General features: G+C 50.9%; 1 protein-coding gene across 28 annotated transcripts in view; it reads left to right on the forward strand.

Moving 5' to 3' along the window:
- The window catches only part of EXD3 (exonuclease 3'-5' domain containing 3), a 300,821-nt gene that overhangs the window by 220,931 nt on the left and 63,850 nt on the right, over nt 1–16,040 (forward strand). Inside the window, exons 21-22 of one of the 28 annotated variants that reach the window (XR_010826104.1) lie at nt 1–6,289; nt 7,465–7,660. The exon at nt 1–6,289 is cut by the window's left edge and continues 27,634 nt beyond it. The exons of 25 other annotated variants lie outside the window; for them this stretch is intronic. Coding sequence is in view for 2 of the 3 variants with exons in the window: in XM_066980910.1 (XP_066837011.1) it covers nt 11,995–12,252 (258 nt within the window). In the remaining variant the exon portion in view is untranslated. Of the gene's footprint in view, nt 6,290–7,464; nt 7,661–11,994; nt 13,294–16,040 lie in introns of those variants that run through there. 2 more of the 28 variants (XM_066980910.1, XM_066980916.1) reach the window with 2 other exon arrangements.

A 16,040-nucleotide genomic window follows, 5' to 3' on the forward strand; every position in this document is an offset into this window, starting at 1 on the left:
TCCCACAGCTCTTGCTGGGTGCAGGCGTGCACAGAGGAGGGAGGAGAGACCTAGAGCCAAGACACAAGGGTGGCACAGGAGCAAAGGTGCGGCATGCCAGGAGTGAAACCATGCTAGAAATGAGAAGGAGGCTCTGAATCCCCCAAAAAACAGGTCACATGCTTGTAAACCTGTGGTTGCACCCTTGCATGTACTCCTTACATGCATGTAAACACCAGGGTATTGTTGTCTGTGTCCTGCCCTACAATTATATTTCCCAGTTATGCTGCACTGCAGATAGTAATACTCCAGCCCTAAAAAAATCCCTCCTGGATTTTTGCTGTTTCCACCATTTGCCATAGATCTGTTGCTATTTGCACCATTTGCCATAGAGTCCCTTCCAGATATTGGCACTGGCAGAGTGTGACAGAAAAATGATGATTTGCGCACGGTTCTTTCTTTTTTCTAATAATCCCATGATACGGTATTTTGTGTTGCAACACAAAGGATCACCTGAGGCAGTAGAATGGTGAGAAAATAAGCCTATTAAAATGTTCAAGCTTACTTAACTCTCAGACAACATCAGAGGATAACTGGTAAGTTTTTAGCCAAGTCTGTGAGTCATGTTGTCCTGCACAATTGTCACAGCTCGGCTCATCTGTTCAGCTGGAGCAGCTTTGATGCAATTACAGGGAGAGCCACTGTTAGCAAACTACGAGGCATCTTGCTCAGAGCAGTGAAAGACCTGCACACGGGTTTCTGGTCAGCATTAGCGAGTCACTGAAGCCCAGCACCTGAAATTTAAAAAGAAATAAACCCTTTGAATAATTAAGATGGGAACTCATCAGGAAATGAAGCTTGTCTTGCTGATGATACTTCCATCTATGCGAAGCTTTAAAAAAAAAGATGATTATTTTATGTAAACAAAATGTGATATCAGCACCATTTGGATCATCTCCTATCTCAGGTACTGGCAGAAAGCCTCCAGCCTTCCCTTGTAAAACACTGGGAAAATGGTCCATTCATCGCCAGCCACTGTCAAGTGTTTTTTCAATCTGTTCCTGTTTAAGCAGCATGGTATCAAGGGGATAATTGCTCTTTGGAATTGATCCCAGAAGAAAAATCATTCAGTTCATTCTTATCAGGTCCTTTCTTGAAGGGCAAGATACCCACAAAACTTATCTCTTTCTTCAGTGTTGGCCTCTAATTACTATTTAAAGAGCTCATTAGAAAACCTTCATTTAAGTGTTATAGTTGAATCTGGAAATAAATTACAGATCATGCTGTGGTAAAGCGCTGCCCTCCTACAAGCAGGTGGGGGCACCACTCGCAGCCCCAGGGCTGCCCGAGCGGGGCACAGCTCTCAGCTCCTCGCAGTGCCACCGGCAGCGGGGCTGGTGGAGGAGCTCACTGCAGCACATACTGGGCCTGGGGCATGTGGCTCGTCCTGGCACCCACCTGCCCGCCAACTGTCCAGGGCACATCACGGCATTTCTCCAGCGCTGCTGGAAGCCTACCAGGAACAGAGCTGCATGCTCAGCCCACCGCAATGCCCAGCACAGGACTCAACAGCTGTGGAGCATTGCAAAGTTATGATTACAGCCTAGAGAAAATGAGAGACCATAGCAATCCCATTTTAAAGAAAAAAAAATGCATACGTGGGAAATATTTTTATATGAATTGACTTGATGGTGAAACATTCGTGTGTGTGGGCCTAAGGTCCGCTCTGTCTCTGCAGAGCATGGAGAGCATGGTCAGTGTCAACACAGATTCCCCCCACAGACGTGCTGCAGGTCTGGCCAGGCTGGCTCTTACTTAGCTGGCACTAAAATAAGTTGGGGAAGGAATGGACATGAAGGCTCTTTACTTCCCTGTGTCCTGGCTCCCTGACAGTTTCAGCCCCAGAGGAGTCACTTTTTGGCATTAATCTTCTGCTGGGTTTTTCAGCAGGAAAACCGCAAATGTTTAATAAAAATCATTGTGAAAAGCATGCCAGGCAGCACCCAGTGAAGTGTGCATGTGTGCCCTTTGGGCTGGTGTGCATGCTTTGCAGAAGTGGGGCCTGTAAATATTTTCTTGACATTTAGGAAGTTTAGAGAAGTGCTTGTTACTTTGCTGCCAACTTGATGACCATAGCACGAAAAGCACAGAAGATGTGCATGGCTCCCTCCGGAGAGCAGCACTGTGGGGTGTTCTTCACCATGCAGCATGGCTTTGGGGTTTGGGGGAGTTGCCCTGATCTAGAAAAGGGAGAAGCTGCAGCTGGGGTGGGGTCTGGGTACTCCTCCCTTCCTGCCGCTGTTGCCCTCTCTGCGATTTGGGGTGATGCAGGAACGCGACATCCAATTTGCTCTTCCCCAGCACTGGCTGTGGAGCTGCTCGCAGAGCTTTGGACGTGGGCACCCTGGCTCTGGGTAGCAAGTGTGGTTCGGGACACTTTCAGGCGCCCCTGGCTGGCTTGGCTGTCTTACAGTGAACCTGCTGAAATTGGAAAAAGCCCGCGTCCCATCTGTGAGTCAATCCAGAGCCACCTTGCCCAAAGAAAAGCTAGAGATGTCAGCGGTTACAGGCAACACAAGCCTTAAGGTAGGCATTGACTCTTACAAGTCCCAGCATCTGAAAAGAATCCCTTTGCACTCAAGGACACTTTTTTTCTCTTCCACTTTGTGAATCTAAAACTGTACTTTTGTGGACTTACTGAAAACTCTGAAATACATAACTCCTCTGTGTACCCCAAACCCAGTAATGTGGCTGTAACCTGCTGTGCCTTCAGGGAGCCCGCGGTGGAAACTGCTTAAGCTGCTGTAGCTGGCTCCATGCTAATCGCTGTGTGGTTATGTGGCTATACTGCTGAGCTGCCTAAAGCAGGGGGTAAAGCAGCAACCAGCTGTAAACTCGTATGTACAAACATCTCCAAGGTCTTATTTCAGAAGTGTAGGATGATTTGTCTGGGTATCATTCTGCTCTGTATTCACTGCACTTTTTGTGCCTGAGCAGTAAGCAGAAACAGCTGCAGGAGTCGTAGGGAAGAAGAGCACGCAGCCTGGAGAGGAGCAAATTGGAGACATTTTCAAGACAGTGTTTGTGGGACTGCAGGATTTTTTTTCTTTGTGGATTATAACTGCTTCAAAGTATTAATTTTGTCTTCTGACATCACATAGTGACTATCATACCTTTGAGCACCACCACCATGTATCTTGCTGCAGAATCGAGGGAAGGTAGGCAGTTCTGCAAGTATCACTTTAAATCCTCTTACCAGCTTGGTGAGGGATTTACGTGTTTAGCAATTTCTGGTACAGCTTTAATGGAGCGGTTCTACGTTGGGGGGTCCTTTGAGGCTGCGAGTGGAAAACTGGACGTGAAGCAATACTGAAGCATTGTCAGAATCGATTGTCACTCGTCTGGCTTTGCTGGGCAGGAGGGCAGCAGGTTCCTAAAAGGGCACTTGGGAGTTGCTGTCACAGGTTTGGGAACACGTGGTTCAGCTGGCCTTTGTCGGCCCTGCCTCTGGCAAAGCTGCATTGCCTACAGCAGCTGCGCCGAGCAACGTGTGCAGGGCCTGGCCGTACCTCCCATTATTGGGGCCTGGGACAATTAAATGATGGCTTAGGTGCATCCCCTCTTTGCCATCAGGCTTCTGACTGCGGTGTAGGCATGCCCTCTGCTTTTCCAGGTGTTTCCCTTTCAGGCATATCCCAACGAGTGTATTAATGATGGAAACTCTTGTGGACCCGGCAGTTTTGTGAAATTCTCAGGTCTCTATACTTTGATTCTCAGTATTAACGTTTTCTTTCTGTTTTAACCAGAAGAATGGGGACAGCGGAGTCCTCCCCACCACATGGAGCTGTAAAGCATCGCACGTAGGCAGCTGTTGGCTTTTTCTCTCTTTTCCCACTTCTGTCCGCTTGTTCCTTGTACTCATTCCTTACAGTTTCTTTTTCTCTCACTCTGTTTCAATGCCTCCTAAACTTCAGCATTGTCACTGCTGCAGGTTTCTGTGCTTGGTTGGCACCTTTGGTATCTGATTAGGTCAATAACCATGACATAGCACGGGCTGTGTGTTGAACAGAGCAGTAGGCAGTTGCGGAAGCTAACAGTGACAAATGATTAATGCATGAGTTGAGTGAAGAGCCTGTATTTGATGGAGACCCCAGCTGGGGGGGAGGGGGAGGGAACCTGGCTGGCACGGGGAGGTGGGATGCAGTTTTCATCTCGTGGGCGACCAAAGAGCCAAGTGCGACCGACCCAAATTGCCAGTGGTTTGAACTCCTGTAGCTCTCTGAATTCAGGAAGAATTCCTCATGCATGGCATGTGTCTGCCCAAGTAGCTTTTGAGGGAAGGACCTTTTGGTCCCGCACCAGTCCCCGTGACCTGGTGCTGCGGTTTGCAGTCCTGTGGCACTGAGGAAGCAGCGTGGGAAGGGCAGGGCAGGAGGGCAGCAGGTTCCTAAAAGGGCACAGGCTGCACTGCTCAGCGTAGCTGGAAATCACCTCCGGTGTTTTCAGGAGTGCAGACTAGGCACGCTCGTTCATGACTAAAGCTGTTCACCAGACTGCAGAAAAAATAGCTGGGGTTTCCATGAGGTGCTGCCTTTCTCAAGAGGCTGGCAGGAGCTCCTCTGATGCAGCCGGCCGTGCACCCCGTCAGGTCCTCAGAAGGAGCCAGGAAACACGACCCTGGAGCAAGGGGTCAGAAGCCAGTCAGAAGCCACCACGCTTAAAGCTGAGGTGCCAGAAGCGGTGGCTCTGCAGGGCAGGAGGTAGCTGGGTGAGAGCAGAAACCATGCTGCAGCGCCCGCAGCGCAAGCCCCGCACTGGGACCCTGTGCATCAGCGCTCTCAGGGTGACAGCCCCTGTGGCGGGGACTGTCCCTGAAAGCCTGCACCGAGGGCCAGGTCACTGTGAGGCCATCCAAACCCTGCCTCTGAAACACGCTTAGTGCCTGAAACCGGCTTCCAACACCACCACTGGTCCTTGCTTCGTAAAAACGTATTTTGTCCAAAATTGTACTCCCCTGCTTCACCAAGCCAAGAAACAAAATTCTTTGCAATGTTGTATTTCATCAAAATGCTTTAATGAAAAACACTTTTTAAAATTAAAACATTCTGAGCAGAAATTATAATTTCTCCATTGTCAAAGTATCAAACCATAATTTCTCCAATATCCAAGTATCAAGCAGTGTAGTGCTACAGGATCAAGGTGAAGCTGCAGCGAGCACCATGAGTTCCTCAGTTGTGCTTGCTTTGCAATCCCTTTCCAGGTACCATCTCTTCCCAGGCCTTTTCCTGCATGCGTATAAATGTATATATTCTATTTGCTCTGTTAACAAATCATGAGGAAGCAGTAGGAGCTCAGACCCACAGCTCTTTCTCTTCCATTGAACTTTTCTCTGTTATTCTTGGGGAAGCTGAGCAGGGGTCAAGCCCAGCTAGGGAAATGAGGTCTGGGGCTATGGAAAACTCGGACCCCAGCGCCACCTCCTATTATATAGATATAAATGGAATGGAAAATTATTTCGAATAAAAGTGCACTGCCCTCTGAGAAATGTTCTCACAGAACCGCCTCTGAGAGTGTCTTAACTCTTTATCAGAGCACGGGGCTGTGCCGGGGGGAGGACTTCCCTGACGCAGCGCAGCCAGCACAGGCTGAGTGCGAGGGACGTGCCTGCAGCCAGCACCCAGCGGAGCGGCCGAGCGGCCGTGCTGCTTTCCAGGCACAGCAGGAGGGCGATTCCCTTCGCCTTCCCTCTTCCCTCTTGCAGGTGGTCAAGCTGCATCAGCATCACCCGCTGGCCCAGCCAGCACTGCGCCAGCGACCCTGGGCTGGGTTCGGGCTTCTCCTCCTCCAAGGGCTGCGGGAGCAGTGCAGGCACAGCCTGAGCGCACCCAGCGCCACCCAAGTTTTTGAGAACATCACGGTCAGCAGCATGGTGCTAGACTCACACAGCAAGGCAGCAGCAGGGACACGCACCAGCCGTTCTCTGTCTGTCCCCACTTCAACACCAGTCCATTTGCATCTCTCTGCACGTGAGAGCAAAGCGCTCATCCTCATGGACAGAAAGAGAAGCAGAGGAGATCCCACCCTGCGGTGCCTGGACGCGGCCGCGTGCTGCAGATAGCAGGCAAACAGGCGAGGGGTGCGGGGTGAGCGATGGCTGAGTGACAGGGTGCAAGGAACAGGGGGAGGCAGGGGAAGGAGCAAAGCCATTGTGACACTGCAGCTCCTGGTCACTAGCCTGGCCTCCTTTGTCACTTGTCACTGGCAGCCCCATCGCCTCCCTCTCCGCTAGCAGCAAGGCAGCTAAGTGCCGGTAAGCAGGAGGAAAGGCTGCGCCGGGCGCTCACGCACTGCTGGGAGAGCTCCTGGAGGAGGGGAGATGGCAGAGCTGGTCGGCATCTGCAGCCAGCCCTGGTGGCTTTCTTCAGCCCAGCAGCAGAGCTGGAAGCAGCGGCGAGCCTCCCACCTGCAGGGCTGGAAAGCCGGGCGCAGGTTCGCAGCGGGTTGCTCCAAGCAGTTCACCGCTCCACTCGGTTTTCCTCCCCATCTACACAGCCAGGCTCCAGCTCTCCTGCTGCCTCCCAGCACCTCCTAAAAGTCAGAGCTTTTTTTTCCCCCCTTCTCATTTAGGTGTTGAAACACAGCTGCATTGTTTTCTGGTCATAACTGCACCACCTGCACAGGCAGAGAGTCCTGTAATTACAGGCTGGGTTGCAGGATGTGAGTTGGAACAAAAGTCCACAAGCTTGTACGAACACACGTGCACAATAAGGCAACTGGGCAGAAATTTTATTTGCTTTTTAAGGAAACATTTTGAAACAGCCACTTAAGGACTTCATCAAAGGCAGAAAGCAAAAATCTAATGGGCCATTTTTTGCAAGGCCTTGTGGCAAAATACCAAATCCTAATTCAGTAGCCCAAAAGAAACTGACTTGGTTCATTAAAAAAAAAAAAAAAAAAATTGTAAGTACCCAAATATAACACTGTGACAAAAACCAGACACTGGAGACTGGTCAAGAGCAAGTCCCATGTCCATTTTCCTGTGCATCTAAGTGACCTGCTGGATAAGGGGAGGAAACACATGACACATTCCTGAGCTTACAAACACACTTATGCAGATTCCTGCGCTGTAGTTGAAATGTGCTGTGCCAGGTTTTTGGATGAGCGGACAGCAAAACCTCCCATGGAGGCATTTAAGGACAATACTCTTCAGCCTCTCTTCATCAGGTGGCATGTCTTAGGTGTGCCCTGTGCTTTGGAGACCTGCAGGTTGTCTTCCGCCTCTTGTGTCTCCTGTGCCCTCTGATGACAGAGTTAGGAATGCACCTGCTAAGGGTTACATATCATTCACATTTTGAGAAGAGAAGTCATGGAAGAAACAGCCAAAATGCACTAAAAGCCTTCCAATCTCTAATAAAAAAAAAGACAGAAATGACAGGGCTCCAGGTTTTGGCTACAACTGCTTTATTTGTGTATGTCTTATTTCAGTTCTGAAGAGGAGGACAGATGTCAGGCATGAGCTGGTCTGCAGGTTCGGGAGTGCTGTTCAGCCTAAAGTAATGAAGAGAGACTTCCTGAGCTCCCTACAGAACAAAGGCAGAGAGAGTGTTATGTCCTGAAGCTGTATGTTTCTGTGTTTACATACTGCTGTAATTGTTATTAAATTTCACCAAGTACTTATGAAGAGTTTTAATGAACTGATGTACTGAAAATGCTAATACTAATGTTTAAAAAAAGAAAAATGATCTAGTCAATAGAGTGCCTGTAACAGTTCCCTGCACAGCTTCTCTCTCCTCCATGCAGTATGGAACTTTGCAGGCAATTAAATGCAGAGGGTAAAATGGCAAGTTTCAGATGAGTTATTTAAGTCACGAAAGGATTCTTACAAAACAGAGCTGCAGCCTTAGTAAAGCCAGTAAGATGCATGCAAGTGGGGCAAGCAAAATATAAGGTAAGATTTTGTAAACCACAAAGAGCTCATGGTCAGTGCTGCTGACACATGAGCAGAGAGACTGAAAAACCATCACCAAGCAGAATGTAGGGGAAGAATAGGAAGATAAGGATGTTTTAATAAAACAAAATGGTTTCTCAGCACCCTCCTAACCCGCAAAGGACATGGCAAAAATACAATTCATTCAGACAAGAATTACATAGGAGTCACTGCTGGGTTTATACATTTTACCTACTAAAGTAATGATTTGAGTGTAGAGCATTTGCAGTAGCTTCATGGGGATGCTGCCCGCTAATTTGACCTCACAATTTTAGCTGTCCTTGGGAGTGTATGAGAGAGGCTGGGATCTGGCTCCTTGTGCAGTCCTGCCGACCAGCTCCTAGCACGGGCAGGCGGGCAGGAGGCTCGCGCCGTCACTGCAGCCTCCAGTGAGGCGTGGTGAGGAGCAGAGGACGTGTCCCTGCCGCGACCAGAGCCGGTGAATGAGGCCGGCCCCGGGCCGTGGGTGACTTCTGGCACTGGTGCCCGTGGGGCTGCTCTTCCTCTCCCGCACCCAGCAGTGCCCAGCGCGCTGTCGGAGCTGGAAGGGAAACGGTCGACGCCTGGGAATGGTTTTGCTGATAGGGGAATTAGTCATTGTGGATTTTGGAGCAGGGCAAGCTGGGAATAGACAGGAGACTTTTCATTTGCGCATGGAGGAGGTTGCGTGCCCTGCGATAACAGCTGCCCAGCTGCTGGTGGCTGCTCTGCTGTCGGGGCAGGTTTTGCTGTTGGCTGTGGTCATCTTAGCGGCAAGGTATTGTATTTTCCAGCCTTGTGCTGCCCACCAAGGCCCTGCTGTGGTCCTGGCTGGATTTTGCTCCTTGCCAGCCCAGCAGCAGTGGGGTGCAGTGAGTGTCCCAGGCTGCAGGTTTCACCAGGGAAAGCTCAGCAGCATATAACCTGCTCTGTGCCAGCCCTGACACAGACAGGCGGAGATCAGAAAGCTCTGTCTTACATGGGAATACCAGGCACAGGCCCTGCCTGGCACACTTCCTGCGGGCTCCTAGCCCATGTCACTCAAGGAAAGTAACACCACAGTGAAAATAAATGATGTTACCAGTGTGGTTATGATGAGGTTTTAACTGTCTGCTGCTGTGGGTGGCTTTGTATGCTCTGACATAGCACCCACCCTAGGGCCTGTGTGGCTGCTCCCGGGGATGCTCCATCACGGAAGGCAAGGACCATCGGGACACTGGTGTGGTGTCACCTCCCCTCGACTGCTGCCTAAGGGACCACTCGGGGCCACCTGCCTGCCCACGCCTTCAGAGGCTGACCTTGGGCATTACAGCAAAAAGCTTAAGTCAGGCGGAGGCAGGGCAGCCTCATGGGCAGGAGGAGGGCAGGTTGCGGGTGGCCATCCCAGCTTGGCATTTGGGTGAGCCAAACAAGCAAATTCTCCAGACCCCCATTTCCCCACCGCATGCTTTTCCTTCTGCACAGATCACAGAATGTTAGGGATTGGAAGGGACCTTGAAAGATCATCTAGTCCAATCCCCCAGATGCCTTCAGAGAGCCTCCGAAGGGGTGACTGGCACCCATGGCCCCGCAGCGGGACCCTCACCGAGGTTCATCTGTGGCCATCAGCACAAGTCTCGGCTCGAAGGAGCCAGGTCCCCAGCACGCAGGCTGTGTGCCACCCCCAGCAGAGCAGCACCCTGCTCTTCTCCCACGTGTCCCTGATGTGTGGCAGTTGGATGGACAGGCTCACAAGCACTGCTGGGAGAGCTTTTTTTCCCAGGCAGATTACGTAGCCTTTTTAGCTTCATCCACCCCCCCCCCCCAACACACCCCCCTTCCTCTGTTATTTTGGTGCCTTTCCCCAAGGGAAACAAAGTTTGCTCAAATGCTGTTCCCACCAGAAAGGCAAAAGCTCCCCCCCCTTTTTCCTTCCTCTTTTGGGTTCATGGTAATGTGTCCCATGACAAAACAAGCACAAATCTGTGCACAAAGTGCTTTGCCTTTCTCCTTAAAGGGAGAGTCTTTCTCCAGGGCTGGCGCCTGGGGCCAAACTGCCATCATCCAGAGGTGCCTCTCTGATGGAAGGAAGGTCAACGCTGACTCTTTGTGCTTGCATTGAAAGCAGCCTGTGCCAAGACATGGGGAGCCATGCTGGTGGGTTGAAGAAGGTCTTGTAGATGGGTAATATGGAGTGGAGCTCATTGGTGTAGCCAAAAGAGCTGGGCTGGAGGTTTCGTGGCTTTGCTTCAGCCAGCCATGGTGGAGAAGTCTCCATGAGAATGGGTCGTTTACGCTCCTCGGCAGCCCACAGGGAGAAAAGGCCCCTCCTGGGACCCTAAAGCAAACATCCAAAGCGGAGCAGCTGAATCAGGCACTCAGAATGCTCACGTCTCTCTAGTGCATGTAGGAGTGATGGGTGAGGAGAGCTGCTCATCCCCCCGCTGGAAGGGAAGATGTGATGGGTCCATATGTAGGCAAAGACCACCTCAGCCCAAACAGCCGGCCAGGTTCGGTCACGAGAAGCATCCGTGGAGGTGGCAGCAGGAGCAGCCTGCAGCAGGAGCCTGCCCTGGCAGGGGAACCCCTCACACACCAACCATGCACAAGCCCATCCCTGGTGTCCTGGACCTGGGCTGCAGCAGCCAGAGCTCCTGATGTCCAAGGTGGAGCTCAAACGTCAATTGTACCTGAAGCCAAGATCCTTGCAACATGTCGGGGATGTTTCCAGCACAGACTTTCACCCAGTACAGCCTTCAACACCCATCATTTTGTGGTTTGTTTGGCTCTGTTATAAATGCTTCACTGGGAGAGGCTGATGCTGGTCCCCAGGTGAGCACCCTGATGTGTCTCGGCACTGGCTGAGGCTGCCTCTCTGGCTGCATTCCCACAGTCAGTGAGAGCTCTGGTGTGTCCCCACTGCAGCAGCGTTGGTAGTGATACTTGTGTGTGAACATGGGTCTTGTCCCACTAGTCTGCCAAGGCAGTTTTGTTGTTGTTCGGTACATAAAACCTTCTTCCCAGAAATCGCTGGTCACCACTCGCCTGCCGTCCATGTCAGAGAACATTTACGTTACCTTCGGTGTATGTGGCCACTGTATCCACCCGTCCTGCTGGGAGCAAAGTGTCTCTGCTCCGTGCAAAGTGCCCACCAGCCGGGACCCTGCACGCCAAGCACCGTCACCAGCATGTGCTCTGGGAGGACAAAGACCTGCAGTTTTGCACGGACTGCTGCCCAGAGCTGATTTGTCAAATGCGGCTCATGTATTAGAAAACTAACTGCAGATCTAGCAGAGAGCAAGCCAGATACGGGGGCCAAGCTGAGATGTGTGTAAGGCCAGGTGCAGGAGACCTGCTGGCATCGTGCTTGTTCAGCATTTAGCACTGAAACACGGCACAACTGAGGGTCTCCACAGAAGTAACCAAAACAGCGTGACTAATGTTTTTCCTTGTAAATGCTTTTTTTCAAGATTCCCTCTGCCCTTAGTTTTCTTTTAACAGTATTTAACAAATGTGATTTTAATTCATCCCCCTAAACAGAGAGGCTATAAATGTTTGTTTCCCGTACAAGCAATAAATGAATGGTGGGAGCCTGAGGAAGGAGAGGTGTTTCCTATTTTTGCAACTCAGTAATTTTTCATAATGAAACCTTGGCAGCTCACACTTGGAACCTGCTCCTGGGGTAAGGTATCTGAAAAGGAAGGAAAAAAAAAAAAGAAAAATGAGAGAAGGAAAACGTAAAGGCTGGCTAGTGATGAGAAAGGCAAAGTGAAAATTTAATTTATATTTGCAGTTTGTTTGTGTTTTTTTTTAAAAAAAAGTTTCAAAGATCTTAAAATCAGACTGTTTGTTTGTTTCAAATGTTTGCAAGAAATACAAAACTTGGAAAAAGTAGGAAAGTTTATTCAGAGCATTCACACACGGAGGCTGGGTGGGCGCTCGGTGGCCTGGGGGCAGGGTAGGGCCTGTCCTCTGCAGCACCTCTGCAAGTGGCGGTGCCTGGGGAAGGGTCATAGCCTCTGGCAGCCTTCCCCTTTGGGTGTGAGGACCCGTGCTGTTTCCCTCCACAGAGCATGAACAGAGTAGTACCGCCAAGCCCAGGTGGAGACGTCCCCTCACGCAGCAAGAGCCAGCCTGTGCTCAGAGCCAGCCATCCGCTTCCTATCAGTATCAGTGGCCCTTGTGGCTGGAGAACCTCCCAGCCAAAAATGTTCACCTGCTGCCAGTCTGTGGAGGAGCCAAGCAGAGATGTGGTCCCGGTCTCGTGCTTGCTGTCAGGTACTCGGCTTCTGTTCCACAGTGCTTCCAAGATGATGTTTCTGCCCTGAGAGGTACCTTCGTGGCTGGTGCACAGTGATTAATGACTGCCGGGTCCCAAAGGTGTGGATGTGGGAGTGAGCATGGTGGAGCGGAGGGAATACAGCTCTCCTGGCATAGGATCTGCAACAGCCTGGCTCATCCGTCAGGAATGCCGTGATGGAGGGGACGTTCCAAGTGTAGTCAGCATGGGAAAATATTTTATCAAAGAAACTTGGAATAAAATAAAATTAAAATCTAAACATGAACGCTTGACACAGTGCCACATGAGGGCTATTTTTAATTTCCTTCCTGATCGTTCCACTTGTTTTCATCATCGTCAACTCTTTGAATGGTGGAATTAGTCACCATATGAGATGAAGTAAACAGAGAGCCCGTGGTTTCCAAGTGAGCATCATCTTACCTCTCCTCAGGGAAATGAGAGCTGTGCCCATCGACTTGCCACCAGCCATGGGTGTCCTGGTGGCACCTGGGACTGTGTGCTCAGCTGGGGACAGCGCCGTCGGGTTTATTTGGGACAGTGGCACCCAGGGGAGAGCTGGGGATGCTGGTGGGACTGGCTGTATCAAACCACACTCCTGTCTTTCTTGGAGGAAGGTGCCTTCTGTGGAGTCACCAGCTTAAATATAATCGGGGAGGCGGGGGTTAGAAAGAGGGAAAGCAGGCTTATGCTCTGTGCTCACCGCTCAATATTTTTATTCTGATTAGGTTTAGCTACACACTTAATAAGCTGGAGGAGCTCTTGCTGAGAGATTTGCCCAACACAAGTACGGGCTTGATGTCCTCCTGGGGGCAGGTGTGGAGAGGAAGAAAAGCTGAGCGCCAAGTTCCAGCATAGGCAAATGCAAAACCGGATTTTCCCTGAGCACCAGGTCCCGAATTCGCAAGCTGTCCTGCTGGGGGGCTGGAGGAGGACCCGGTGCCATCACACAGCCAGGAGCCGCAGAGGTCAGTGCCCATGGCACAGCGGTGTCCTAGAACCATCTGCTCCACGTCCTTTGAAAATGCCAGTTGCACCGTGTGTTTTCTTTCTGACTCTTTGGTTTCTCAATATACTTAACAAAAAGCAATACTAATTTCTTGAATTTCTAGTTGCGTAGCTATGTCTATGCTCACTGAATTCCTGGGGGGGGGGGGGGGCAGGGGGAGAGGGGGATGTTATTTGGGTGATGCCATAGCTGCAAAATACTTGGCAGTGTAAGCGGAGGAGTCACCCTGTTCACTGGTACACAGAGGAGGATCCCTGTGATTAGCCCTGTAACAATGCTGATCAATTACAGAGCACTTCCCATTTTGCAGAATGCAGCCCAGACTTCAGTTAATCTTTCTACTAGTCCTTTGAACTGATCTCCTGGAGTTAATGGGAGTTATTTGGAAGCCTAAGGAGGAGTATGCACACTAATGGCTTTGGAGCTGGATTGGAGTAATACCCGTTCATTAGAGTGGCACTCTATTTCTTGGGAATCTCTTTCTAGGCAAATTCTGATGTGTTTAAAATTTCGCTTCTTAACCACTATACCTCTTCTGTATTTTTCTGGTATCTTATCAACTGATAATGATCCATTTAATTGCAATACTAAACTAAACACCAAAATATCCAGTTGGGGCTTTGATTCCAGTGCTGTTATTGCCTGTGATTTCAATTTCACACTAAATTTGTGTCCAAGAAGAGTTAACATCACCTGATAAAATGGCACAGGTCCCCTCCAGTGTCTTTATGTTCGGATTTATGTTTTTAATGAGAGATTTGCTCTGCGCTTTGGCTGACTTGATGGGCTATAAAGACGAGCTGGAGGCGATGGTGGATTTGGGTTGTGCTGGGAAATGCGATGCCTGTTTCTGGACAGAGACAGTGGCTGCCCCAGCAGTGCAAGCTGCTACTCCCACCAGGTCTGGCAAGACCCACGTGTTACAGAGCTCCATGAAGAACAGTTTGGTTGGCATTGGGTTATTTAAAAATAAAAACTAATGCGGAAAACCAAGATTATTTGTTTTTGTAGAAGCCTGGAGTTTCCCACGGTGGGATGTTGCATTTGGGGACTGTTTGAACTGACATCCATTTTTTCCCTAAGATGAGGATCGTTCCTCACTAGCACTGTTGGGGTGACAACAACAGACATTTCCTAATGAGTCCTTGATCATGTGTTGGCCTCTCCGACATGGCCACGTGGTGACTTTCTGGGTGCTGCTGTTGGCAGCTGGCAGAGGGGTGGCCCTGGTGCAGTCCATGAGTGCAGCAGAGCACATCCATACATCCCCACCTCCCAGCCCATTTTGGGCCAGCCTGCAGTGCAGCAGGCTCCTTCTTGGGACGGCATATCTCTGGCCAAATCCTTCCCCTCCTGCAGCAGTGCCCCATGGCTGTGTCCCCAGAGGGATGCAGGGACACAGAGTTCACAGGGAGCCTTTAAACCAAAGAATTCTGGCAGTGCAGAGGTACCCCATCCCTGATCCCACAACTCCCCCATGGGCAGTTGTGCAGTGAGGGAATGCACAGAAAGGAGACCAGCTCCTCCCAATGGAGATGGCGTTTGGTAGGACCAGGGCATGGGCACATAGATCCTCAAGGGCAACACCAGCTGGAGGTGCATGGGCACAGCCTGTCTCCTCGGCCAGGTAAGATGGGGAGAAGAAGGAGATGGAAGGCTTGAGAGGCTGCTTGTTGAGATTTCCAGTGGGTGAGAGTTAAATCCCCACAACAGGACTGTGATGCGTCACACCTGCAGTGAGGACCATTATCAGCCATCTCACCAAATCCACCAGCCCAGCCGATAACAGAGCTCCCACTGGTTGGCAGACTCGATGATCTCTGATTTACCAGGTTTTCTCATTTAAAACACAGAGGGCTCTGCTTTTGGTGTTGGAATCACTCCTGTGTGCTTTGATGCAGACACAGGGCTGGGGATGCTTCTCAGCTCTCCTGCTCACATCTCCATCCAAAGCACACAGCGTCATTGCCAACACCAAACGCAAAGCCACAGCGGGAGTGATTTTCTCCAAGTCTTTTCTCCCCCCAAGACTTTTTCTTGCCTTTGTGAGAGCGCGGGGCCAGCAGCAGCATGCGGGGTACCCCGGCGGACCCCGTTCCCACACTCATAATCCCTGGGTCACTGGAGGCACAAAGGAGCTGTCGCGCTGCTGGGAGCCGAGGAGGGGGCAGAGCCAGCTCCGCTGCCGCTGCCTCATTTCTTTCTCACCGAGGACGACCTTCATTTTTTTCCCCTGCTAATCCCTCCCTTTAATCCCCTTCTCCTCTCCTTACCAGGGTCAGGGCATTTCAGGGTGTTTTCTAGTGTCTGCCCCCCCCATCCCTCCCCCAGCAGCTCCATCCTGATATCTATTTAGTGAAGGCCAGACCCAAGCAGAGGTGTCTCCACCATCTGCACAGCGCAGCATCTCACTGCTTTCTGGCGCCTCAGAGCCACCACTTTGTGCTACAGTCAGTAACGGGAGCCTGTGAGCCCTCTGTGCTGAGCATCCAAAAGAGATGGGGGGCCATGGGAGTAAAAGCCCACGTTTCTGTGGTCCCAGGGCAAAGCTTCAGTCTCAGGGTTACTCCTTGGGGCTAGTGGTCCTGGCTGATCCCTCATCCCTGCCTGAGCTGGGGCCACAGCAGGGCGCAGTGCTGGAGCGTCCTCGGTGTTGGGAGCCAGAGGCAGGCACCTGCCCCCAGTACAGGCACTGCCGCTGCTGGGCTCCAGCATCACTGGGACGTAACACCCAGGGCTCAGCTCCAGGGGCTTCGGGCAAAGTTTCCACATGAGGCTGTCCAACAAGAAGGGTCCACACTGCCATTTTT

Source organism: Anser cygnoides, chromosome 20, assembly GCF_040182565.1.
Source record: "Anser cygnoides isolate HZ-2024a breed goose chromosome 20, Taihu_goose_T2T_genome, whole genome shotgun sequence".
NCBI classification, from domain to species: domain Eukaryota; kingdom Metazoa; phylum Chordata; class Aves; order Anseriformes; family Anatidae; genus Anser; species Anser cygnoides.